This window comes from Chamaea fasciata, unplaced genomic scaffold, assembly GCF_029207755.1.
Source record: "Chamaea fasciata isolate MVZ Bird 193981 ecotype frontalis unplaced genomic scaffold, bChaFas1.0.hap1 SCAF_8, whole genome shotgun sequence".
Classification (NCBI taxonomy): Eukaryota; Metazoa; Chordata; class Aves; order Passeriformes; family Sylviidae; genus Chamaea; species Chamaea fasciata.
In genome coordinates this window covers 19894859-19920695 of record NW_027094093.1, presented here as the reverse complement: position 1 = coordinate 19920695, position 25837 = coordinate 19894859, and the positions used below count along the sequence as shown (strand labels likewise).

General features: G+C 37.2%; 1 protein-coding gene across 1 annotated transcript in view; it reads right to left on the bottom strand.

Moving 5' to 3' along the window:
- Positions 1-25837, bottom strand: part of LRP2 (LDL receptor related protein 2) — a 115474-nt gene that overhangs the window by 28930 nt on the left and 60707 nt on the right. Inside the window, exons 32-54 of the mRNA XM_066189998.1 lie at positions 23300-23466; positions 21424-21567; positions 20367-20476; positions 19288-19465; positions 18759-18972; positions 18060-18299; positions 17738-17926; positions 15831-16751; positions 15097-15262; positions 14467-14625; positions 13221-13510; positions 12022-12225; positions 11402-11644; positions 10660-10785; positions 8876-8995; positions 7915-8046; positions 6817-7018; positions 6070-6365; positions 5053-5569; positions 3135-3287; positions 2513-2683; positions 1003-1226; positions 538-715 (exon numbers count right to left, since the gene is read on the bottom strand). Of these exons, the coding sequence (XP_066046095.1) occupies positions 538-715; positions 1003-1226; positions 2513-2683; positions 3135-3287; positions 5053-5569; positions 6070-6365; positions 6817-7018; positions 7915-8046; positions 8876-8995; positions 10660-10785; positions 11402-11644; positions 12022-12225; positions 13221-13510; positions 14467-14625; positions 15097-15262; positions 15831-16751; positions 17738-17926; positions 18060-18299; positions 18759-18972; positions 19288-19465; positions 20367-20476; positions 21424-21567; positions 23300-23466 (5344 nt within the window). The remainder of the gene's footprint in view (positions 1-537; positions 716-1002; positions 1227-2512; positions 2684-3134; positions 3288-5052; positions 5570-6069; positions 6366-6816; positions 7019-7914; positions 8047-8875; positions 8996-10659; positions 10786-11401; positions 11645-12021; positions 12226-13220; positions 13511-14466; positions 14626-15096; positions 15263-15830; positions 16752-17737; positions 17927-18059; positions 18300-18758; positions 18973-19287; positions 19466-20366; positions 20477-21423; positions 21568-23299; positions 23467-25837) is intronic.

Sequence of the window (25837 nt, the reverse complement as noted above, 5' to 3'; positions counted from 1 at the left end):
GCTTCAAAAGGCAACCCTGTAAGGACACCTGCCTCATAGGCTTCAGGGTGATACATCACTACAAGGGCTCTTCTATAACCATTCTTCTCTCTCCACTGCTGTCTCAGCAAAAGGGGTTAGAAATGTGCCCTCTCATCAGTTGCATGGCTTTCCTGGGCCACTGGCAGACAGCATATATTTGGTGAAACACACCCATTGTAAAAGATTTTTTTTTTTTTTAAAAGGTTTCAGATTTGAGAATTCAACAAGAAATGGTTTCTGGAGGTACATGTTAACAACCCAAATTTTGCTACATTAGCAATGCTTATAACAGAAAAGAAAGTCAAAAAAGTACTACTTAAGGAACCAGTCTAAAAATACTTTTCCAAAATGAAAGCCTATCATCCTATCTTTTCCTGGTTTTCTCTCTGCAAGAACATCACAAACTCATAATTAGAGCAGAAAGAATCCCTAATTTCCTGCCCCTTTGAACAGACTAAACTGTAAAATATATCCTTAAAAACACATGGAAAAAGCGGTGGTGAGCAGTGGACTTACCTCTCAGTGTCTGCACAGAGAAACTGGGTGCTAGAGCACATTGGAAGGCAGTGGGCTGTATTGCCAAACTGTATGACCATGAAGTTATCAGGACATTCACAGGAAAACCCCTGGCCACCAGCTTTTATTAGGCAAAGATGGGAACAACCACCATTATTGGTGCCACAAGGATTATTAACTGGTAAAACAGAAGAATAAATATTAGCATACTTCGTAAATTCCAGAACACAAAGGTTTCAATCTACAATAGATTCCTCTAATGCTGTTTTGAAACCTTACATGTAAGAGGTTGAAAACCAAAGCCTAGGTAAGTAGGCATTTCATGAAAGAAATACATGGCATTTCATGTACATGACAGGTATGCTATTAAGCAAAGGGAAGAGCTGAATGCACTCAGGACCCTTTACCAGTAGTCCCCAGATAACAGCTGACCCTCTAAATGAAAATCTAATTCTCTTTTCTTACCAAATGGTTGTCTGTATGGATGGTAAACATGGATGTCAAATGGCCTGTGTGTGGTATTAACAAGAACAGTCCTTTCTGATCCGTCATATTTATTTCCTTTTTCAACTGTCCTTGTGTTCCAGTCAGTCCAATATATTGTGTCTTCAAAAATTGTTATTGCAAATGGATGAGGCAGAGTCCCATCGTACACTGTGTGACGATGATGTCCATCCAGGTCAGAGTACCTCCACAAAGAAAAATTTGTGCAAAACAATCAGATAAATGCTAAAACTTCCTTCAATCTTTTCTCTTCACATATTATGTATGCTTGGGGTCCTTCATTATTGGTGACCAGAAACATGCAATGTAGAATTGCAGCTTCTTTATGCCCAAAAGACCGATCACCATCCTTAGCGAATTCATGTCAGTATATGGAGGAAAGTAAAACAGGCCATTCCAGGGAAAAAATGGAATAGAGTAACATCCACTGAAATGTACAGTCTTCCCACAGAAGCACATTAGCTAGAACAACGAAATTTCACACATTTATTGCCTTAACACCAAGTTATTTTTGCCACAAAAGAGACTAGCTTGCCTGGATGATTCAGGCTGCTAATAATGGAACACCAAAGTCAATAATAGGCTTCCTATATTCCTAAATTTTACATGTCTTTCTGATTTAGAGCTCCCTTTGCTGAGCTATCTTTGACAAGATTTTACATTTTTACTAATACCTTGCTATATGGGGAAATTATGAAATACAAGAGAGGAGAGAGAGAAACATATATATAATTGCCTTATATTTTTAAAAAGACATCTTTAATACTTTATCATAGAAATAGCTCCCAGAAGAATTAATGTGGACAAGAACAGAATTAAATACAAATATAGATTTAAATGTGCATGTAAATACGAATACAAATATGAAGACTAACATAAATACGAATTATTGGTTTCAAAGTATTTCAGTAACATGTATTTCAAAATAATTGAAATAGTCAGATAACTATTATTCATCTTTACTGCTATTCAGGTGGTAATTTTCTAGTACCAGAAGCAATGTATAGATTTTTCTTGATTGACAAAAGAATCCCATTTGCCAACAGGAAATTCCATATCACACTTATGAACATTCAGACATCTTCTAGAGGTTTGTATACAACCTATTAACATATAACTAGTTTAGTTACAGCTCAGTTCTTATCTATACGCAGAAACAAGAGAATCAAAACAAAGGGATTTATGATCAATTTTGCTTTGGTTCAGGTTGCATAAGCAGATAAAGAGAAGTTGCATCATTTAGTACAGAGTATGAACCTTTTCACTGTTATTTTTGGACAGTTTTCAACTCAGTTACTGTGTCATCTAATGATCAATATCATCTACTACTCCAAACATTTTGACTCCAGTTTTCTGTAAAAAATAGAAAGCGGGCAGAAATACATATTCATTTTACAGCATCTATAACTTCTCCCACCACAATCTGACATGAGCAAACATTCAGTTGTTTTAATATTTTCTGTGTACATACTCAATATAATTTAGATGGGCATCTGTCCAGTAGAGCTTGTCATTGGTGTAATCTATGGTAAGTCCATTGGGCCACTCTAACTTTGTAGAGATGATCACAGTCTTCTCCTTGCCATCCATGCCAACTCGTCCAATATAGGCTCGATCTGCCCAGTCTGTCCAGTAAATCTGTCTGTTCAAATGAATCTTTTGAGTTAGGATTGTTGAAGTAAATACTAGAATCCACACCTCAAATCCAGTATTTCCTGCCACAGAACAATAGCAGAGATGGAGGAGGAAGAAAGCTAATATATTTCTTAATTTAACTGCTACAGCAGACAACTGCGCAATCACAATTGAATTCAGTCAGCCCCAACATCTACCAAACCATACACACTTCTATTAACCTTTATAGTCTTGCAATCAGAACTTTTTAGTCCATATGGAACCAAATTCCACTTTCAATGGTAGCTGACAGCCATGCATATACACTCCCAACAGGCAAGCTTCTATTTTTCCCAAGCTGCAGCTAAGTACTAACACCTCAGAAATCTAAATGCAAGCAACCCAAATTTACTTCAGGTTTTCAGAATAGTGAAAGATTATTTACAAAAGAAAGGAAAAGGACTCTTGAAAGGTCATACCCATATTTTGGATGAACAACAACTGCTCTGGGATACTGGAAGCAGAAAGTATTGTTGGCATCCACACACCGATCCACCAGTTTTTTCCGGAATCTTCCATCAAGTTCAGAGACATAGAGACAATCTCGGTAGGCATCTACCCAGTACAATTTTCTGAAATATTTTAGAGTTAATTTATTAAATATTATGCTTCCCCTTATTTTGCTTCACAGCATCCTTAACATTTTTTTCTCCTAGAAGCAATGCATCCACTGGAAAGGAACACATACTTCACTGGCTCCTCTTCTACACCACGCTCCAGGTTGCCCTTTTCACTTCTGTTTTTCTTGTAACCACAATCAGTGGTGCCAAATTCAAACTTGCAGCTGCCCTGTTGAGTAATATTATGCCATTTGCCTTCAAATTCCTAAACCTCTTTTCCCTTTCTGTCCTACCAACAATGGCCAGGAGCAGGAAAACAAACATGCAGTGCAATGGACTGTGACGAGGGCTGTAAGGCATTGTAGAGAACCCTCAGCTGTTCCATGCTGCCACCTCTGCTCTTACCAAACAAGCAGAAAAGTCCTAAGTACTTTGGCACCACAGTTTAAACTTCACCTAGAATTATCTAACACTTCTATTACTTTGCCTGGGAATTACACGCAGCTGTAAGCACAGAAATCATACAAGCAGAAGGGATGATTTTTTAAAAGCCTGTACCAAAGTAAAGTATTGCATTCAACTAGAACTACAGCAGGATACTTTGAAATTCTCTGCAGAGCTGGTCAGCTCCAGCATCCACAGTGTCATTCCAGAAGTAGCCTGACAGATATAATTCTGCCTACACCACCCTAAGTAGTACCATTCCCAACAGGGAGGAGGAGAAAATAGTCTTCTCCAACCTGCATCTCACGGCACCCTTAAATCCTCTCTCTGCACTGAAAACAAGCAGAAAAATTCAACCATTGTACTGTCCTTCAGCCAGCCTGAAACACTTAGACAAGAACTGACTGAAGATGTAACTAATGGTAGCTGAAATAATCCAAAAGCTGTATTAGAAATGAAGCAGTAGGACCACTTCAGCTAAAATTTGCCTTTTGCTTCATCACTTCTCCATGAATCATAAAGTATTTGGGGCTGCTGGCAACACCAATTATCATTAGGTTTAGAGAAAAACTGACTTAAAAATAAAAAACTATTATATGGACATATTCATATAAACACTCTCATATAAGTTCCAAAAGTGGCTTTTTGAACAATTCTTATTGGTTTGCAGTCTGATTCATGTTATTTAAACTTTTCATACTTATATTACTGCATTTGGAAAGCAAGATGAAACACAGAAGACCACTGTCAGAGGGGCCACCATACAATGACATAAGTTCTGTGGCAGTAAATCAGACTACTTTTTGAAACACAGCAGGCAATGAAAAATTTGCCATAATGAGATGTGTTTTCCAATTACCTCACCCATATGCTGGCCTCCTTACAGAAAATCATGTGGCTCATGTTGTTTGAGTGTGTCAGTTAAAGGTGCATTTTTCAAGAGCAAAAGACACATGCTTTTCACGTAAGTACAGGAGCTAAATTTCACTAAGGCTTACTATTGTTTACTTCATCAGGATCTAGAAACCTGTTACAATATTTTCTTTGTGCAGAGTGAAACCTGCATGCCAATGCCAACAACTGCCAGCAAATAATTAATGAGAGAGCAAGTCTGACAGAACCTCAGTATACTACATATGAGAGTAATTTAAGTGTAATGCATTAGACGCTGATAAACAATTTTAGAGCAGTTGTACAACACTGCACCCACAACTCAAACTGTTTCAGTATTCATCAGGAATTTCATACGGAGTGGGGGAAAACCCCTAAGATAAACTTCTTCACACATCATTTCTTCAGTAGCTCAGAAAGACAAAAAAATGTATTTTCTTACCTGCCAACCCAGTCAACAGCGATACCTTCCCCGTTGGGTACATCATCACTTATCACTGCCTCCTTATTTGTTCCATTTAGGAACATTCGTTCAATGACATTCCTCCCCACATCAATCCAGTATAACCTCTTTTCCACCCTGTCAAAGTCCAGTGCCACCACATTTCTCAGTCCTTGCAAAATGAGAGAGTAAGACTGGCCATCTCCTGTGAGATTTCTCAGATAGTAACGGTTGCTAAAAATAAGGTATGGGGAGATATTACTATTTTGCCGGCAACTTTTTCCATCAGGCTCCCGGATATAGCCTGGGGCACACTTACAGATGTAGGAGCCAGCTGTGTTCTCACAAATCTGGCTACATACTGATGGAGTTTCATTGCACTCATCAATATCATCACAAGTCCGTTTATCAGACATAAGTTTGTATCCAGGATGACAAGAACAGTAGAAACTTGTCTGTGTGTCTGTACAGTCATGATCACATCCACTGATTGAAGGGTCACTGCATTCATTTACACCTGGGGAAGGAAAGGAGTTCTATTGAAGGAGCCAGCGAGCAGAGTAATAGTGCAGTCACTTTCCAATGCACTCTGTCTCTCTCTCCTGGCTACCCCCTGAAATTGCTGAATTCGGATGTGGGCTGCTGTAATACAGGAAAAAAGAAAACAACATAATCTAATATAAGATTATTCTACCACCTCTGAAATCTGTCACAAAACACTGAGTGCAAAGTTTGGACTATGGCATATTTTGGAAATGCAAGGGCAATGAATCACAATGTATGAAATACATTTTGTTTATATCATTAGCTCATCATCACCGTCCCTTAAAACAGCATACAATAAGTATGATTTAATTAAAGCAAAATAATTTTAAAAATACATTTTTAATAATTTTAATTTCTGAGGAATAGCCATGGAATAGATATGATTGGAATTAAGGAATAGTCTTTGGAGTGTATTTTTTCAAAGGTGCCTAACATTTTTAAATTAGACAGTACAAATAAATCTATACATACCACATCCTTTTTCGTCACTGTTATCTAAGCAATCATCCAACCGATTGCAGACTTTAACCAGCTCAATGCAGTTTCCATTGTCACATTTAAAATGATGGGGAGAGCAGGTCGCTTCTGGTGTACTACAGAGATGTTCCAGTTCATCAGATTCATCACCACAGTCATTATCTCCATCACAGATGTAGGCTTTGGAAATGCAGCGCCCATTCTGACAGGTAAACTGGTGCTGTTGACATGGTTCATAGATGCATCCCCTTTCATCACTGCTGTCACCACAGTCATTCCGCCTATCACACCTGAAGAATGAACACTCTCTTCAAATATAAGAAGGCAATCACTGTCTCCAGGGCAGATGAATAGAAACATTCTCCCAACTTCCAAAGAAGGTCAACATTTTTGACTCTAATAGAAGAGACTTTCAGAAACTAGGGTTTTATTACGTAGTCTGATCCTGTGAGTCCTGCTAATATTCCCTGTGTACATTACAGGCTGGACAGAATCACCCCAGGAGAGGTTACTAGTGACAATAAGAAGGATTAAATGCTAATGGTGAGCAATGGGAATATTAACAGAAAATTCTAGAGCATTTTCAACTCAAAGCTAATGCACAAATGCAGAGAAGATAAATAGTTTCATTACAATATGTAGATCTAATTAAAATTAAATGGTGGGGGAAAAAAGGTTGAATTAGCTCCTTCACAATAAGCAATTTTGAGAATTTCTACAGCTGCTTGGGTAGTTACAAACCTGTATGTGTTACGGATGCACAAGCCATTACTACAGGTAAATTCATTTTCTGTGCAAGATCTCCGTGTGCAGTTCTGGTGTTCATCAAGAGCATCACTGCAGTCAGCATCACCATCACAGACCCACGCCCGAGGAATGCACCTCCTGAGTGGGGGCCGATTGTTGGCACAAGTGAACTCTGCTGCTGTGCAGTTGCGGTTTGCTGAAGGAAAAGCACATTCACTAGCCAAGTTATACTCTGTGTATGTGACACCCTCCTCAGCCACCCACACAAAGAGTCTGGATATCCACCCATAATCCACAATATAGCCGTGCCCTGCTGCCCATGCAGAGATAGATACCACTGTACTTTCCCATGTACAAAACTGCACATTGCTCTTCATGGAGGCTGTTTGAGAGCCAAAGCATTCCTTAGGCAATGCTGATGTGTGCACAAATCTGCATCTTACTGGATTCCCAAACAGCTTTTACAGCCAGATTTTCTGGGAGCTGGACAGCCTCTATTCCCTGTTATGTTCAAGGTATCCTGTGCTCCAGGAGGCAAGTAGAGGTAGCAATATTATAGTTAATAAGGACAAGGACTAGAAGTATAACCAGCTGTTCTCAAAAGAATCAAGAAGTAGGACCAGGCTTGGTGAACCTCCTTCCCTTTGTCCACCCTCTGCTTATTCTGCTTATTATGCTTGGTTTTTAATATGCTTATTTTGTTCACTAGCTTTTAAAGATATTAAGCCACAAACATGGTTATTAATATACACAAGATGCACTGCATGATCACCAGGGAGCATCTCCACTGAAGCTGCTCCAGCTGTCCAGATCATACACATGTCCCAGGGTAATTATATCTTCACTCCAACTCAACAATTCAAAGAACAATTGCAAAATTAGAACAATGTTTTGTTGGGTTTTTTTACCTGTAAAATATTCAATTTCAATTCATTATCATGAAAATGAAGGTGGAGGAAGATTGTACCTCATGCTTAATGTGCATCTTTATGGGGTAGAAAAATTGGCAGTGGGTGAGAGTTTGGGGGTTGGCTGTTTTCTAAAAAATACCTGCAGGACAAAGTGCAGTATCTACTTGCATTAACCACCTACCACAATTATGCCTTTGATCCTCATCACTCATATCCCCACAGTCGTTATCGCCATCACAGATCCACGTTGCTGGGATACATCTGCCATCATCACATCTGAACTGGTCGCTCGAACAAGTCCGCATTTGGGGCACTTAAAAATGAACACAATCACTGTGCTTGTTAAACTAACCTGCACTGCCATGAAATCTACTGAGGACTGTATTGCAGCGAGAAGCTTATGACAGTGAAATGTAAAACTGAAGCTTAATTGTAAAATAGTTAATGTATAAGATGCAAAACATTTTCTTAAGCTAAAGATGCATCTCCAACAATGTGCAAAGTGAGCTACCAGCCCCACTGAAACCATAGAAGAATCTTGCCTTGTGTTATTCTTACTTTTACAGTGAGAATAATAACTGTGTTATTATATCAATTGTCAGTGACTTCAGTTAGCTCCTTCTCCTCTTCCCTGGAGATCACTGTCCTTTTTTTTTCACCTCCTACCCTACTTTACCTATTCCCATTAGTTTCTATTGTACATACAGGATTTGTTTACTGTAATACTATGATAGCCATATACTGTGTCAACACTGTTCCCCTCTGCATCCCACATTCCCTTTTCTCCCAAATGTAATACTGCATGCACACTTTCTGCACATATGCATGACATCTGCTTTTACATGCAAAACAATACTTCCTATATTTTACCATTTGATTCATTGCCATTGTAGTCTTATGGAGATAGGAGGTTATACATTAAGAGTAATCGTATTACACGCAATCAGTTGTTGCAACTGAAACCTTCAGACACACCTTTAAGTATTTAAAACTCAAATTACTCAGTGTCTCAGAATAAGGACAGTGAATAAAACCCAGAAGATACTTATTTTCCACCTAGTCTGGATTAAAGTTTCTGTCTACAAGACAAACTACTGATTTGCCATAACCCACCATGTTGTACCTTCTGAGTGCAGACTTACCACAAGAGGCAGGTTCATCAGACCCATCAGCACAGTCTATTCCTTGATCACAGTACCAATGAGCAGGAATACAACGTCCTGATGTACAACGAAACTCACTATTTGTGCAAGTCAGAGAGACTGGAAGAAAAAACCTATGCATGATTCTTTTTTCTGCTACCTTTCCAACTCGTTTTAACTTCCAACAAGTTGCTTTTAAGTCCATGTTATGCAAAAAATATTACAGTCCCCAAAAAAGAAAGAGAAAAAAACATGCTAGGAAGGATGTCTTTTCTCAGCCTCTCTGGAATGAATTATATGTACAAACTAGCTTGATATTTGTATGCAAAAAAATGGGCATGATCTTATCCCTGGGCATATGTACCAGCTAGTAAGTAGACAGAATTTGCCCTGGAAATTGGATTGCATGCAGTAATTGTACATATGTTCTACATTTATACTTGAGATTTGTGCACAAGAAAATGACCATATTTCAGTATACTCATTTCTCCAGTATTCAAACCAGGCATAACAGACTCAGTGTATTACAGAAAATCAAAATGTGCACTAAGAAAGTAATATCTCATGGTAGAAATTTTTCCTCCTACCAGTTTTTCTTCACTTGCTGGTAGGAATCTTATCTTAATGGCAGTGAAGAACAAACCATAACACTGAGTAGTTCCAGCTCAGCATGCTGCAAGTACTCTCTGCACTTCAGCCGAGCCCCTTGATCCTGGTAGGTATAGGGGGTTTTGACAAATTCTTCAGTAGTTACCAATACTTTCCTGTACCCTCTGATGGTTTCAAAACACCAGAAGGATTCACTCTGGCCTTTTAACTTGCTCTGTGCCTTTAACGATGGAAATCAAAGACAGTTAACTATTGCTCATTAACATCCTGGTGTTTCTTTCATCTCTCATTCTCTCTCTCCCTCTTCCTTGGCCCTCACCACTTCTCAATTTCAGTAATTGAGCAAGGACACTAACAGTAGAAAGGACAAAGCACACCTTTGATGAGCAGAACAAGGCTCACTGTAGCCACATATTCTTGACACTTTGGTGTCCATAGATAAAAGTGGCCACATTCTGGCTACAAAAATTGAACTCATATTTTAGAAAAACTGTGGCATAATTAGTTCAAGGCATGTACCTTTAGAAAAAATAGTGAAAGAAAAAATAATCTACTCAGGCAATACTAAAACTATATCACAAGCTGAAAATATCCATTATGTTTTATAAATTGATACATAATATTTTTTATGGGGAAACTACTACCTAACTTCTACCTAATAAAAACATCCTAGCAAAGTTAATCCAGTTTGTAATTAAGGCTGATTGAAAACTAGGCACTTCCATATCCTAACTGGAAGCTACAATGAACAATGAATCATATGCTAAAGCATGCATAACCACATGAAAGAGCTAAAAGAAATTTGAGGCCACAGACAAATTAATTCGCTTAGAAGGAAAAATATTCTAATGTTAAAGTTACAGAAAAAGACAGCTTTCTATAATACTTAAGTACCAAACACCTTGTAAAACAATAAAAAATACAGACCAAAATAAGCAAAAGGAACAATCCTCAAACGCTGTGTTAAAACTCTGCATGAATGTTTCATCTTTTTTATTAGATAAAAGCATTATTTAGAAAATTAGGACCTAATAGTACCATGCATATATAACTTCAGTATTACAAAAGTAGATGTTTTGAGAACAGTAGGAGTTATATTAAAAGGAAAGAGCACTGGAATAAATTACAGAAGTATCAGAGAAGTAACAAAGGCCCTCTTAATTCTGTTAACTTACCACAGTGAGTAGGACTCTCATCACTCATATCCCCACAGTCGTTATCACCATCACACAAGTATGTTCGAGGAATGCAAATATTTGTGCTTTGGCATTTTGTATAACCGGACTGGCACGTACGCTCCGCTTTAAGGAGGGAGAAAAAAAGCAAAAGTGCTTTAGAGTTATTTTAAATACTGTTATGCTGTTATTTTCATCAACTGCAAAAGTAGCCAATATTGCACTAATCACAGTTTAGATCTTAAAGAAAACAAACATAACTGATAACTTTTATTAGGCATGTAATTTTAAACTGTGCCATTATGGGATCACAATATACACTCCTGATTATTAAATATAGTATAATTAATATAGCGTGACACAAAGTAAAAAGCCACTGTCAAATTCCAGGCTAATCCTGCAAAAATATAAACCCTGAATCCAAGTTTTCTGAAATAATCTTTTTGAAATCCATGGGATTACTCACAAGAATTAACATTACATACTGCATGAGCATTTTTTGCTTCAAGGCAGACTACTTAAAACAATATTTATTATCTAAATATCTTAGAGTGTTTCAGAACCTGACTTAGCAATTCTATTTGCTTCAAAAAACACTTAACAGTACCTGTAATGTAAATTTAAAAAACTTTCGTCTTTTTTGCTGATTTTGTCAGATTTCTTGAAATAAAACCACATTTGCCTCTTCCTTGGTCTAGAGAGTCAGACTCAAAGAGGCACTAGGTACTAAGGCTCAACTTACGACAATTCCTCTCATCTGACGTGCCATTGTCATAACAGTTGTTTACTCCATTGCAGACATACTGAAGGGATATACACCTCCCATTATTGCAAGCAAATTCTGTGTTGGAGTCACAGGTTCGGAACAAGCAGCCAAGCTCATCACTGTTATCTCCGCAGTCATTGTAGTGATCGCAGCGGTAATGATAGGGTACGCATCGCCCATTGCCACAGGTGAAAGCTGTTGGCTGACAAGTATGGAAAGCTGCAGAAAATTTAAAAAAGAGAGAAAAAAAGTGGATAAAATATAATCCAAGTTCTCTGACAAAGTAACAAGTAAAATCACAATATTTTTACCTGCCAGGGCAAACACAGCTGCAAAACGGACTGCATGAAAAGTAAAATACATACTTGGATTAAAAAATTAGAAATTGGCTATACATGAAAAAAATTCAATACTACAGCGCTTCTGGATTCTAAAGCAAACCACTAGTCATTCAGACCTCAAATCTGTGAGCAAGCGAGGGATCGTTTCCAAACTACAGCCATAAGATCCATGATCACAAAGCCGTAAAAGTGACAGAGACTACAGAACAGGCAAGACAGAGTATACTTTCTAAAGCAGTTATTTTGAATGCTTACCACACACACTTTCCAACTCATCACTGCCATCACCACAGTCATTGTCATTGTCGCATTTCCACTGCTCTGAGATACAATGTCCATTAAGGCATGTGAAGAAACCAGTATCACACCTGGTACCATTATCCACAATACAATGCTTGTTGTTATTGGCTAAATACCAGCGACCTTCAGAGGGGCACTGACATTCTGCACCAGCTGGACCTAAATTTATGTTTGATAGTTTAAAGAAATAAAAATAGGACACACAAAAAAGGAAACGAATTTAACATTGATGTTTTATATAGGGTTCCATGAAAGTGTTCATAGAACACACAGGAGAAGACAAATAAATTCTCATAATTCCTATATGATCTATTTACTTAGGTAGTGGTGTGGTGACTTAGCCAGACTTTTATCTCAGTTAAGCGCATGGAAACTCATTAAAACCCACAAAAGTTATTTCAGAGTTTCTTAGAGGAACTGAAATCAAAATTTGGCATATCTTAGTACTTTGTTTGTTGTCCCAATGCCTTTTTAGTGGCAGCAAGATGGCATGCGATGCTTTCAAATACCACAGCTATATCCACTGAGACTTTATGTCTCAAAATCAAAACAGGTGTTCAAAATTTCTTACAATAGACAAACTGCTTTTCTCAAAATTAATGAGAAGTTTGAGTTGTTTTCAGGCAAGACAGTTCTTTAATGGCATTTAAGATGCTACAAAGGAAAACAGGCACTGAATGACCTTTTTCAAAGACAAGGATCATAACTTCAAAAAATCTACAACACATGAAACAGCTCTGTAACACGTACGTAAAAGAGAAATAGCAACCACAGGTTTTTAAAATGTCTTGTAGGAAACATCTGATCAGTATATAGTAGGAATATATACCCTTAAGGTAAGCATATCCTGCAGCACTCACTTAATGTCTCATCCAAGAAAAGTTTAAATCCCAGAAAACAATGCTTTGCTTTAAGTCAGAGAAACTACAATTTTTACTTGTGAGAATTTTTAGACACAACCCTTAGGTGTGTTGGTGAAATACCATGATCCTAAATGGCAATCATTTTGATTGCATTTATAAATAAAATGGATATTAAAAATTTGTGAACACCAAGAAAGATTTCAGCCATCCTCATGTGACTAGAATTGTTATAGTCTAAACTCTAATACAGGCAACAGTAATAGATTACAGTCATCAAGCATAATAGCTTACCTGGTGCACAGATGTGACTGCAGCCACCATTGAATTGGTTGCAAGGGTTCATACACTGCTGCTGCTTACTTTTTGCCCAGACATGAATATCCATTGGTCTTTGTGGAAGATTCATGATCATTACAATCTGATCTGAACCATCATACTTATTAGCTCTATAAATGCTTCGTGTGTTCCAGTCTGTCCAATATATGTGCTGATCAAACACTGTCATTGCAAATGGATGTAGAGCAGTGCTAACAATTACCTCACGATTTGCACCAGTGAGGGTGCATCTCTCAATCTTCTGCCTACAATAACAAAGAAATTATTACATCTTAAAAGAAAGAAGTCTTTTAAGAAGTCTTTTATGTATAAAACCATGCCCTAATTAGTCCGGCAACTGACATCTAGCATTTCAGTAGTGTTCACCAATATCTCGGATGCTGCTATGCTCCCCCACCTCCATTAATTAGAGTTTGAAACAGAAAAGTGTATGTTTCATTTGACATCCTGAATTCCTCTTCAAATAGACATCCCATTACAAGTGCCTCGTCCTCCTGCAAGCAGATAAAACCAAACAGCCACCTTCTTCCCAGAAGATTCCATACAGACCCAGGCCATGGGATTTATCACATTATGGAGAACACTCTTCTGATAAAACAACAAAGTCTGAAAAAGAACTTCTGTGCTGAAGGAATCAGAGACGAAAGGTCTGATTGCTGCAGTAGTTTTTCCCAGACCATGGGTGTATTTGGATGTTAAGAAAACTAAAAAGTTTTTAAAAACTTTCCTGCTGATGGAAGAAACTCTGTGGCATAAATTCAAGGGTAGAACTCTGTCTCTTAGGCAACAGCAAGAATACCAGGCCCAATTGCACAGGTGAGAGGCATTAACCATGAGCAATGAATACTGCAAAATGTGTACTGGGATTGTATTTGCTGGAGAAGCACTTAAGAAAAAGTCTTCTCCAACAAATTCTGTCTGAATTCCATGCAAGACAAACTGACAGCTGATACAAATGCATAAAGCAGAGAAAAAAATCTACACTGTGACATAATATAACTTCTTATTGCACAGTAGTTTCACATCAATATTAAAACTTGAAATTGCATTGCTATTAAGTAACTCCTAACATTCTGTAATTTCAAGTACCAGATTGAACTGAAATGCTGAAAAACAGCTAAGAAATGAGGAAAAAAATAAATAATAGAGGTACTAAAATATTAATCAAATGTAAACCAACAAATATGTTATTAATACATACAGATTTGCATCAGCCCAGTACAGCTGCTGTTCTTCATAGTCCAGGGTAAGCCCATTTGGCCATACCAAGTTTGTGTTCACAATAGGTGTTCGGAAGTTTCCTCCAAGTGTAGCCCGTTCAATCTTTGCATTTGAACTCCAGTCAGTCCAGTACATATACCTGCCAATAACATGATTATATTTTTATAAAACAAAACTCACAAACTCTGCTTTTGGTGGGATTTCCACCCTGGTGTCCCTCACTGAAATGTGCATTGCAAAACTACAAGAAAAGATCTTCCTCCTCTATTTTGGCTCACACTGACATGGGAGTCTTCTAGAGGGATCACTGGGGTCCACTGCAGTGAACTTCAGAAAACTTTTTCCAGCTCCCATGTGAATCCAGTAAAGTCAGTTAATCTCTTCCTTATCTTTCATAATAAGTATAACTGGTAATGAAATTAAAAGCACAGTATCATACAGTCATGCCCCCATCCTCTCAGGAAATGTTTTGATACTGAAACAAGAATTCTTCTGAAGCATTCAAGGAATACAACAGAAGAAGGGTTATGGTTATAGGAAGTGTCTGGTAGTCTCTGTCAAGGTCTAAAGTGCAGTACCAGCTGCAGCCAAAACAAAGTGCAACACATACCCTCTGCAGGGATCTAATACAATGGCTCTCGGCCGCGGCACCCGGGCAATCACTGTGCGGTTTGAGCCATCCACAGCCATGGAGCTGATGGTCTGATTGAGGTAGTCACTGTAGTAAACTCTGTTGTTGATCCAGTCAAAGGCTATGCCATCTGGAGTCCCCAGGTCTCAGGCACATGCAAGAAAACACACACAAGCTCAGCATGGTTTCCTGAGACACTGCAGCACTCTTCATCTATTATTATTTGGCTACACCAAAGACTTCTTTGAAATGCCACTGGTACCAGTTCAAATCTGTCCATTTAAAATCCTAGAGCAGTAATACTTGGTAATCAGGTAGACCTGGGTATACAATAGTCTTGCGAAGACCTTTCTCTCACATAGATTAAAGTTCTGGTTGCTATTCTTCAAGTAGCAGGAATCCTCCCTTGCTCCATTATATTAATTTATTACATATAATTTTAATTTGTATCATTTTATTACCATTATGTATAATTTTATATACAGAATAATATCTATCCAGTTTTATATTTCCATGTCATTGGGATCAAGATAAAATAAGAATCTTGGAAGAGGAAAAAATGAGGAAGAAAAAAAGAGCATTTTATTAGACATCTTAACTAAGTGGTTGACCTTGACCTTTAGCATAAAAATGCCCAGTCGAGCTAGTGGTAGGTGCTGCAGATCATTTTTTAAAATATCTGATTACCTTGTACCATACTTCAGTGCACTTACCAGATGCAATTACAGTTGGAGAGCCAATTCCTGAGTAAATACTAACATAACTAATTCTTCCTGTTCCTGAAGGATAACTTTGTGTAAAATATATTCGGTTGTTTATGCTGTCAAAATCCAGAGCCACAGCAGTTCTTAATATATTGACTGTCCGGAAGGGAGGACTGTGGTTTTCAGGATCGAGGTGGATACTTCTGAGGGCATTCTCAAGAGCAAAAATCAGGTAATCATCCGTTGAAATTGAACATCTCTTGCCATCATTGCCTAGTGTTCCAAAGGCACAACCACATTTCGGTGTCTGAGTGTCAGGGAGGGCAAAACAGAGGTGAGAACAACCTCCATTGTTGTTCAAACAGGGATTGTTGTTGACATCAAGGGGTGAACGTGACTGGAAATTACTGTTGTAAATTGTAACATCCCTTAGCCAATTAATGTTATCTCGTATTACTGTTGGCTGATCAGTATTGCCTGGCTGCTTGCTGGCTTGGAAGACTTTTTTCAGGTTTCGATCCACCCAGATCATGGAATTGCCAAAGATAGTGATACCATAAGGAGTTGGATAGCGACTGCCATAACGTACAATTTCAACATCACCACCATCAGGCTGAATTCTTGCAATCATATCTAAGGAATCGTCCACCCAGTAAACATAGCCATTGCTGTGATCTATGGCCAACCCACGAGGTGTGACAATGCCCTCAGACACGAGAACTGTTCTGTTGGTGCAGTCAAGAAACGCACGTTCGATCTTAGGATTTTGCCCATAGTCTGCCCAGAAGAGATATCTGTTTTTTGGGTCAACTACTATGTGCCTTGGCATGTCTATGGTAGTTTTCAGAAGCACACGGCGATAAGTTGTGTTTAAACGTAAAACTTCTATAAAAGTCTCAGTCAGGAATGCGTTTGTAAAATAAAGATTTCCTGTATATGAAAAAAACAAAACAAATCAGAAAATCAAAAGTTAATATCAGCATCAATACCTGAGAAACACAAGTTGCTAAAATACCAAACCATAAAATGAATAGCGATCATAAATATGTTAGTAGCTGGAAGCATAAGGTATTTGCCTACACTCCGATGAATAAGAAGACACCTAAACTGACAGTAGTTAACTAATTTCTAAATCCTCATGGATTGCCATGGGTATCAGTAGCACAGTTGCCTTTTAAAACACACAACTAGGAATTCCATGTTACGGCACAAGACTGTATACAGGAACTAAATTAAGTGTTTACAGAGGACAATTATCCTAAAAGTCATCCCAACAAGCCTATCAATCAACTGAAGAACTTTTGCAGAACGTATATACAGTACATACATATATATATAACTAAAGTATTAATGGCAACTGTTGATTAGTACTTTCTTAAGAGTTACTATATGAATTCATCTCTAATATGTTTAAATAGGAACAGGAAGTGCACATGTGAAAATTACAGTTCAAAGGTAAAATATTTCTTTTTTTTTTTTACTTTTCATTATAACTTATAATATGTGTACACAGCAATCTGAGGACAGATGAAAAGTCCTTTCTTATTTACAATGTCATAGGACTGGTTTTGTACAGTCTTCTCTGGTACATGCTTTCACACTGGTACACAGCTCCATACAAATGTACAGACAAGAAGAGAGGCCTAAGACAAATATTAAAGCATGAGGAGAGAAACAATACATTTTCTATACATTTTCTCTGATACACTTTCACCTTTACACATATATATAAATGTAAGAGTCATTCATTACTTCCTCTTATTTTAAAATCAGATCATTAAACCACAAGTTAGAACCATAGCACTTCCATTCAAAATTATTAGATTCAAAAAGATTACATTAGAATCTGCTTATGTTAGCCTAAAAATTTTATAGTATGTAAAGAATAACATTCTCCTAAATTCAGCTGTGCTTACCTGCTACCCAGTCAATTGCAATGCCACGGATCCCATTTCGTCCTATTCCATTTGTAATAACATTTCTAAAATAAGAACCATCAGGTTTAATTTTACGTATTGCATTCTGGGAAGAAACTGTACTACTGAAGTCACACCAGAAAATGAAACCAGAAGGCATGTGAACATCCACATGAAGTGCATTTCGTCCTGAAATATTTTGAAAAGTATTAATTAATGATTTTTTATGTAAAGTAACTTATTTAAAATATGTGCTATGCTAGAAAGAAATGCCAAAATACTAGGCATGACAAGATGTTTTCTTATTATAATATTCACATACCTCTTCCTGCAAGTGGTACCATGGCTTCAGAGTGATCTGATGTCTCTAAACTAAATCCTTTAATTGCAGAGAGCATAGAAACAACTACAAATGAACTGTATGGGGAACAGGTTCTGTTATCAGGATTTAGCTGAAAACCAGTAGCACAGGCACAGGAGAATAATCCACCAGGTACAGGCAGGCAAAGCTGCTGGCAAACTCCAATATTATTACTGCAGCCATTTGAGGAACCAGCAGAATCTGCAAAAGACGTACATGGCAAAACAAAAATCTCAACTGTATCATCACAAACACCCATGGATACACACCCAAATTCATACACTTGTATAGTATTAACAATCGCCTGACAAAAATAAAGATTCTAGTCATAATACATTTTAGCACAGATGTGTTAGCAATGGGTTTATTGATCTCTTGTCATCCAAGATCGATGGGGCCAACACTCAGATAAAACAAATTTGAAGTTAAAGTAACAAAATTTCTTAGTCAACACTACTTTAGTAAAACTACACGAGCCAATAGATGCCTTAAGTAGATGCTGGAGCATATCTTTACCAAAACCAGGCAAAACGCTTCTGACACTTTTCCTGAAAGCCAAATCAAACCATTTCCTTTGAAAGAGCAAACATTCTGTCTCCAGGGAAGGTTTGAGTTTCTGCAAGTTGAATATTCTGAAACACCTCTCTAGCAAATACTCACTGTCTCTGTAATACACACGTAGGCTCTTCAGTCTTGGGACATTATCTCTCAGTACTACTTTGTTTGCACCGGTGGCCTTGTCAACTCGTTCAATTACTTCATAATCTCGATCAGTGTAGTACAGAAATGTACCATACACAGCAACTCCCCAGGGATGAGAAAGATGAACCACCAGAGTCACACGATTCGTACCATCCACATTGCCTCTCTCAATCTAAGAAATCATTTTAAAGATTAAGATTACATTTCTTATACTAACAGTTCAGTGTTATAAAACTAAAATGCAATGCATGATACTAAAATCTCTTGTGTGCATGAAATCTTTAGGTACAAGGTAGGAAGAAAAGGCAGGCAGTATATGATTTCTGATCTTATACTTTTGATGGTATTTAATAACAACAGCTTATCCAGATTTTGCTTGGTCCTGCAACTCCCATTTATAAGAGAAAAGTGATGTAGCTGAATCATTCATGTGCACCACAGATGCAGAGACAGGTAAAGAAGCAATTTTTAAAGAAATATCTCCTACCATTCCTGTGCTTGTGACAGCCCAGTACAACTTTTGTTCCTTAATGTCAATGGTAAGGAACTCTACATGGTCCAGGTTGCCAGTGAAGAGGGTTTGTATGCCTGAGCCATCCATGTTTGCACTGGCAATCTTTGCTGGGACTCCACTGTCAGTTCCCTGGTCAGTCCAGTACAACTTCCTGTAACAGACATTATCAGATCTGTTAGCAAAACTGGCAAGAGAAATCAGTGGACCAGAGTCACTTGAGCATATGCTTAAATCTAATTCCTCTGTCAGTCAGATACTTCAGAACATGCTGAACAGAGCTCATGTGGAATCAAGCCACAATGACAAAGAGCTTATTTGAGAAAGAGAAGAATGCTTGTTCCCTCAACAAAGAGAAACACCTGCTTCTCTTGAAAGAGAGGAATGACTCTTAAATAATTTTTAGAAATCCATAACCTCGCCTATATCACTGTCCCACGATACCATCAGCAGGTAAATGCACTGGGGTATTATGACTATAACAAAAAAGGAGGAGAATAATAATTCTGTTTCACAGATGGCTGCAATATTTCACAATGAGTTTTGCTTCAATTTTCAATTAAAACTAGAGACAGAAAAAATCTAGATGAAACAGAAAAAAAGGTAAATTGTTCTTTCTGGGAACAAGAAGCAAAATTAAATTTAGTGCTATGCTTTTTGACATGTGACATTTTTCCCATGTAATATGTCTTTCTATTTAGGCTCAAGTCAGACATCACAAGATATTTTACAGAAAGACTTAGGAGTTCTCTTTATTCTGGGTTCCCATTTTTCAGGGATTTCTTCACAATCATAATATCTTGAGATTATTTTTGATTAAAAAATGGTATTATACAAGCACATTGTAAATTAAGGAAGATGAACATCTATGTAATAATTTAGGAAGCTATGCACTTATATTTTTTACCACTTAAAAGGAGTAAATAAATTCTGCATAAATATGAAACAAACAAAAAACATTTCAAACCCAGGATGAAATCTGAAAATCCTAAAAACCAAGAAAAATATGGAGAATACACTCATGAGCAAATACAACAGCAGTTTTGGAAATTTACCCTCTTGCTGGATCAACTGCCAAACCAATCGGTGTGCCAGCTCCCAGAGAGGTGCCATCATTGGTAATCAGTGTTTTCCTGTACATTATGTCACCATGCAGCTTCAGGACCTATATAAACATTGAACTTATCAGACCATGCAATATAGAACTTATGGTACATTTTGAAATTACAGGAATGAAGCCTAAATCAACATGGAGTTGAAATTGCAGAAGACTTTCTCAAATATCATGAAGAAAAAGCACATTGTTCAGTGCTCTAATCATCTCTCTTCTCTAACACAAGCCCCTTGAAGGAGCTGCTTGCAGCTCAGAACCTGGCTATGATAACAAAGAATGATCCTAGGTGTAAAAATAGTTAATTTCCCATTTTCCATAATATCTTCAAGGCCTGAATGGGGTGATGAAATTCTGATTTAAGAAGCATCCCATTTTATTTGCTCAAATTAGCTGCCTTTTAATTTAATAGTAGGCATTTATATTTTGGAACAAGAACAATGACGACTGGGTTTATTCACAGTCATTACTGTATTATATATAACTTATCCTCCATTTCCCTACTCTGAATGACAATTTCATCCTTCACACACCATGAGACTGCTTGTGTCCAGAAAGCTGCATAATACCTTATCAAAGCATTTGGGAATGGATCCTCCTGCCTTCAATGGCAGCATTCCTTTACTACCAGAGGCACTGCATTGGGATCATTGATTTGAAGTAAGGATAGTAACGATACTAACTCTAGCCACCACAGATGTTTTGTGTTAAACACTAGAAGCCTAAGGAATTGTAGGGAGAAATCAAAAAGAGAAATTTATACATAAATAAAGTTCGCACAAATAAAGTGTCCAGAACACTTACCACTTTCAACCTTTTTAACTATGTTCAAATTTAAGCTTCTGTTCAAGTTTGTAAAGTATTTTTCTACAGTCAGATTGCACTTTAAAATAAATAAAATTTAAGTTTTTCACTAAATAAATATTATTAATTTCAACCTGTATACATAACAGTGAAAAATCCAGGCTCTTCTTTTCCAGCTGTCCCTCTTAAATAATTACCTCAATTGACTGTGTCCCTGGGTTAGTGTAATACAAGTTTGCAGATATCCAGTCTAGTGCTAGACCAAGAGGAGCACCAATAACAGCTGCTGGAGCAAAGACTGTTCTGTTGGTTCCATCTGACCTCACTCTGTGAATTTCACCCTTAGGAAAAAAACAACAACAAAAAAAACCACCACCTGTTAAGAGCAGAAAACATTCTTCTATTCCAACTACACTAGCACTTCTTCTCTACTGCAATCTTTTCTAACATTAGCCCAGTTCAAGGATGGAGAAGGCAGAGATAGAGCAGAACCAGGAATAAAAAATGGAGCACAGAAACCAGAGAAATACCTTTTTTTCAGAGGGTGATCCATGACTGACAGAGGTGTCTCAGCTCTGTTTAGGAACAACAGAACCCTGAGGCCTGCAGGTCAGGGATACAGCTGGGGGGCACAGCCCAGAGGCACACATTTGTTAGGCTTTGTCAAGACCCACCTAAAGCAGAGCTAACACCTAACACTTGGCCTGCAAAAGCACCTGCCATTTCACTTGCCAGGATTTAACTTGCTGTTAATGGATGTCTCAGCCCTTGACCTCCTACACTATCGTATATGTCAGCAGTATCTGCTGGCTGACATCTGTCAAGAATATTTTTTCAGACTGCAGGGAAGACGAAAACATTCCAAAGTACTTAAGTAGTTTCTTGGGCAAAGGTTTGCTGAAATAGGTCTCTTTATATACTTCATTGAACTAAACATTCTAACTTCAAAAGAACAAATAATTAAACAAATTGTATTTTTTATATGAGTGGCACAGAATACACTGCAAAATAAGTTACTTTAAAAATTCTATTTACTTCAGAGCTGCGAAATGTAAAGAAAGCAGGTTGGGAATAAAGCAAAAATCTTGTGTGGATGAAATAAAACAAGTTTGTGTGAATTGTTTCTGTTAAAACATAATTACAAAAATCTCCTTATCCACCATCATACTTCTCAAAGACCTAATTACTGCTTTTCTTGACAAAAAGAATTGGTTTTAAGTTTCCAAGAGTGAAGACATACTGCAGAATCTGTAGAATCTATAGTTTCCTATCACACATGTCTCACAGACTACCACAGATTTTTTCCTTTTGAAGTGTCTATCCACAAAAATTATGGTTGCGATTTTTTTGGGTTTTGCTTTTATGTTGTTGTTGGTTTGGTTGGTTGCTCATTTGTTTTTTGTTTAGGTTTTTTTGTGACAAGTTAGCCTTATGGAACACATATCATTTCTTAGTTCATGACCAGCAATAAAAGCAATTACTCAAACAATTAAAATCTACTATTAAAATTAGTTCAAAATAATTTTTAAATCTGTAAGCCTCATATGTGCTACCTGGAAATTATTGTGAGTTTGCAACCATTTTGTATTTAAAGGGAAAAATGCCTCTCTCTGATGTTACTTCATTAAGTGCTCAGACTAAATGCACATTCATTCATTCTAATGTTAAGTGTCTCTGTGTTGAATGCACTGTTCCCATGGAGAAGTGTCCTGGCTGTGTTTGCAGAATTGACTCCTAAGTCAAGAGAGGAGAGAGAGTGGACTGTAGCACAGTGGGGCTGAGTGTGGGTCTGTCAATGCTCTCCAGTATTTCCTGTTCATGTCTCTGAGCTAGAAAAAAACATTAATCAGATGTTTCTGCTGACAAAAATAAGGGCTACTTTACAAAAGAGATGAAGCTTCTTTATTTTTTTACAAACACCACACCATAACAACAAAAAAACCCTTCCATTTCATTCCTTTCTGTTTATCAAAATTCTTAGCAGTAATGCTAACATATTTCAGTCCAAAACACTTATTAAAAATAAAAAAGCTCTTAATTAAGCACACATTTTGAACACAAATACTAACTTACTGGATTTTCAACCCAATAAATCATCTGTTCAGTGTCATCAAAGTCAACATCAACACCATTTTGAACTCCCGCTATCGGAACCATAGCATCATTTGTCTTCTCCTCAGGGTTCAGAGAAATTCCGTAAATTATATTATCTCTTACAGCAATAAGGAAAGGGTGTTCAACTGTGAAAACAAAGAGTAATTCAGAGTTGCTTCTGGTCAAGAAAAGGCATTATGATATGCTTTCCCCTTCCCACCCTAAAGTTCCCTGATGCTGAGAATGGTTCAATATTACCAGTGGTGTTTTGAAACTACTTACACAGATGTTTGCTCCCTCACTATGAACGAGGTTATCAGTTATTGAAACTGCTGTAACATTTTAAGTTTCAGCACTGTGCAATTACAATGCAAATTCTGAGCAGAAGGAAGTCAATAAGGCAGGAATCACTCACTGCCAGACAAAAGAAGGATATTTGTGCAGCTGCTCTAAGATGCTTTTTCAAATCTCTGAGAAGAACCAGCCAGACAAAGCTCTGAGGATTCTGCAGGACCTGCCTGCAATGGGTTCTAATGCCAATTATGCAGGACTCACAAGCATGGAACAATGTCACTGTGGCAACTGCTGATCATTATTATTAAATATAAGTGCAGTACTGTTTTCTTGTTTTATCACTAAGGGAACAGACATAATCCCTTATGGTACATTTACTGTTAAGAAAACTTGTACATTTATGCTTAAATCTTACTAACAAAGGGCAACTTGTCAGGTGACCTGAGAAAATGCATCAGAGAGCTGCAGAGTAAGAGTCAGCAACTGCATTTCTCATCTGCTAGGGACCAGGGGAAGAGAATCTCTTGAACACAGATACCCCTCTTGCTTGTGCTTTGGTCTTTGGAGAACAAATTTTAGCCTCCTCTTCCCACAGGCACAAGCTACCACCTAACAGGGAACTGGGCTGCTGTAGCAGTAACCCATTTTCTCTTTTATAATAGATCAAAGACTTGGTTAGTTGGTTCAGTTTTAATTTTCTTTACTGACTGCTTAATACATTTATATAAATTTTGAAGTAAAGATTTTGACATGAAAAACAATGAAACACAGCATCACCCCACTTCTCAAAAATTTTTCTCCATACTTCTCTCTGGCTGAAAGAAGTATTTGTCAAATTTAACTTACTGCTTCAAGTTCTACACCTATGCAAATCTATACAATCTGATTATTCCTCATTCTTACAATGGAAAATAGAGCAAATTTGCTGAGCTAGAGAGATATAAAAAGCTGTGTAGCTTCATCAGATTTGCATTAATATAACTTCTGCAATTCCTAAACCTAATACAATTTACAAAAAAAAATATAGTCCACATAATATTAATGTATTGCTATATTAAATATACACATGTACCATGTTAATACAATATTTTAATATACACAAATTCCATTGTTTCCAAGCCAGCTTGCTACATTACCATCTTTTATATCAACCTGAAATGTGGCTTAAAATAAAGTAAGTACAAAGGCAAAAGTACAAGTAACTAAAGCTAAAAATGGTGCAATCCTAGAATCAATGAAGTTGGTAGTATTTAATATGCAAACTAAGTAAGAAGTGACCAGCAATATCACTGTTTGTTTAGACACTGGGCAATCAAATGCATGCAGCTCAGTTTAATCTTTCTTCTGAAAGATTGTGCTGGCCTATTAAACAATGACAGCAGGGAAAAGGATAACAGTAAATATTAGTAAAGATATGCAAAATGCCTATTTATGTGTCATCATCTAATCATCAAACAGCCTGGGTTGGAAGGGACCTTAAAGATCATCTAGTTCCAACCTTTCTGCCATTGGCAGGGACATTAATCATTAGCAATTATTAAAATAGTTTGCAATGAAAAGAATCAGTATATTTTGAATAACTTTTTCCTGATGTGTGGACCTTCAGCAAATAATTTTTTAAAATTCCAAATCCGTAGATATTTTCTACACACTGGTTTAACTGTATAAATTAAATATAAATAGAAGAAAAACCAAGCCCACATAGTTTAAAAGAATTGTGCTTCACAGCAGGATATTGCTATTTCTCTCTTACAGAACACTTAAGTCAATAAAAGGGCCACAGTAGTACCTAAGTAGATACAGGGAAATTTGCAACATGTGAAAAATAAAGATAAGAAATGCCAATAGCTCAATTCAGTGGCTGAATTGGGTCAACCTCTACATGTACATGTGCTCCATCACTGGCATGTTCCATTTCTTTCATCATGATCCTTCTATAAACCTGCACATAATCAAATAAGTACAGATTTCTAAAAGAATCCCTCTTTTCTGTGATTAAACAAATTCACACTTCGTTTCAGATTATATAAATTGGTAATTCCCTTGCTGCTGACTAAGAAAAATGTGAACGCAATACAAGCCTTTAAAGAGCACATTGCTAAGCATCAAGCAGGAAAAGACTGTGATATTGGCCTCTAACATTCAGATAGTTTTAAAAGAAAAGGATTTTTTGACTGACAGATTTCTAGTGTTAGCTCATCCCAAAGTTAATTTCAATTAAAT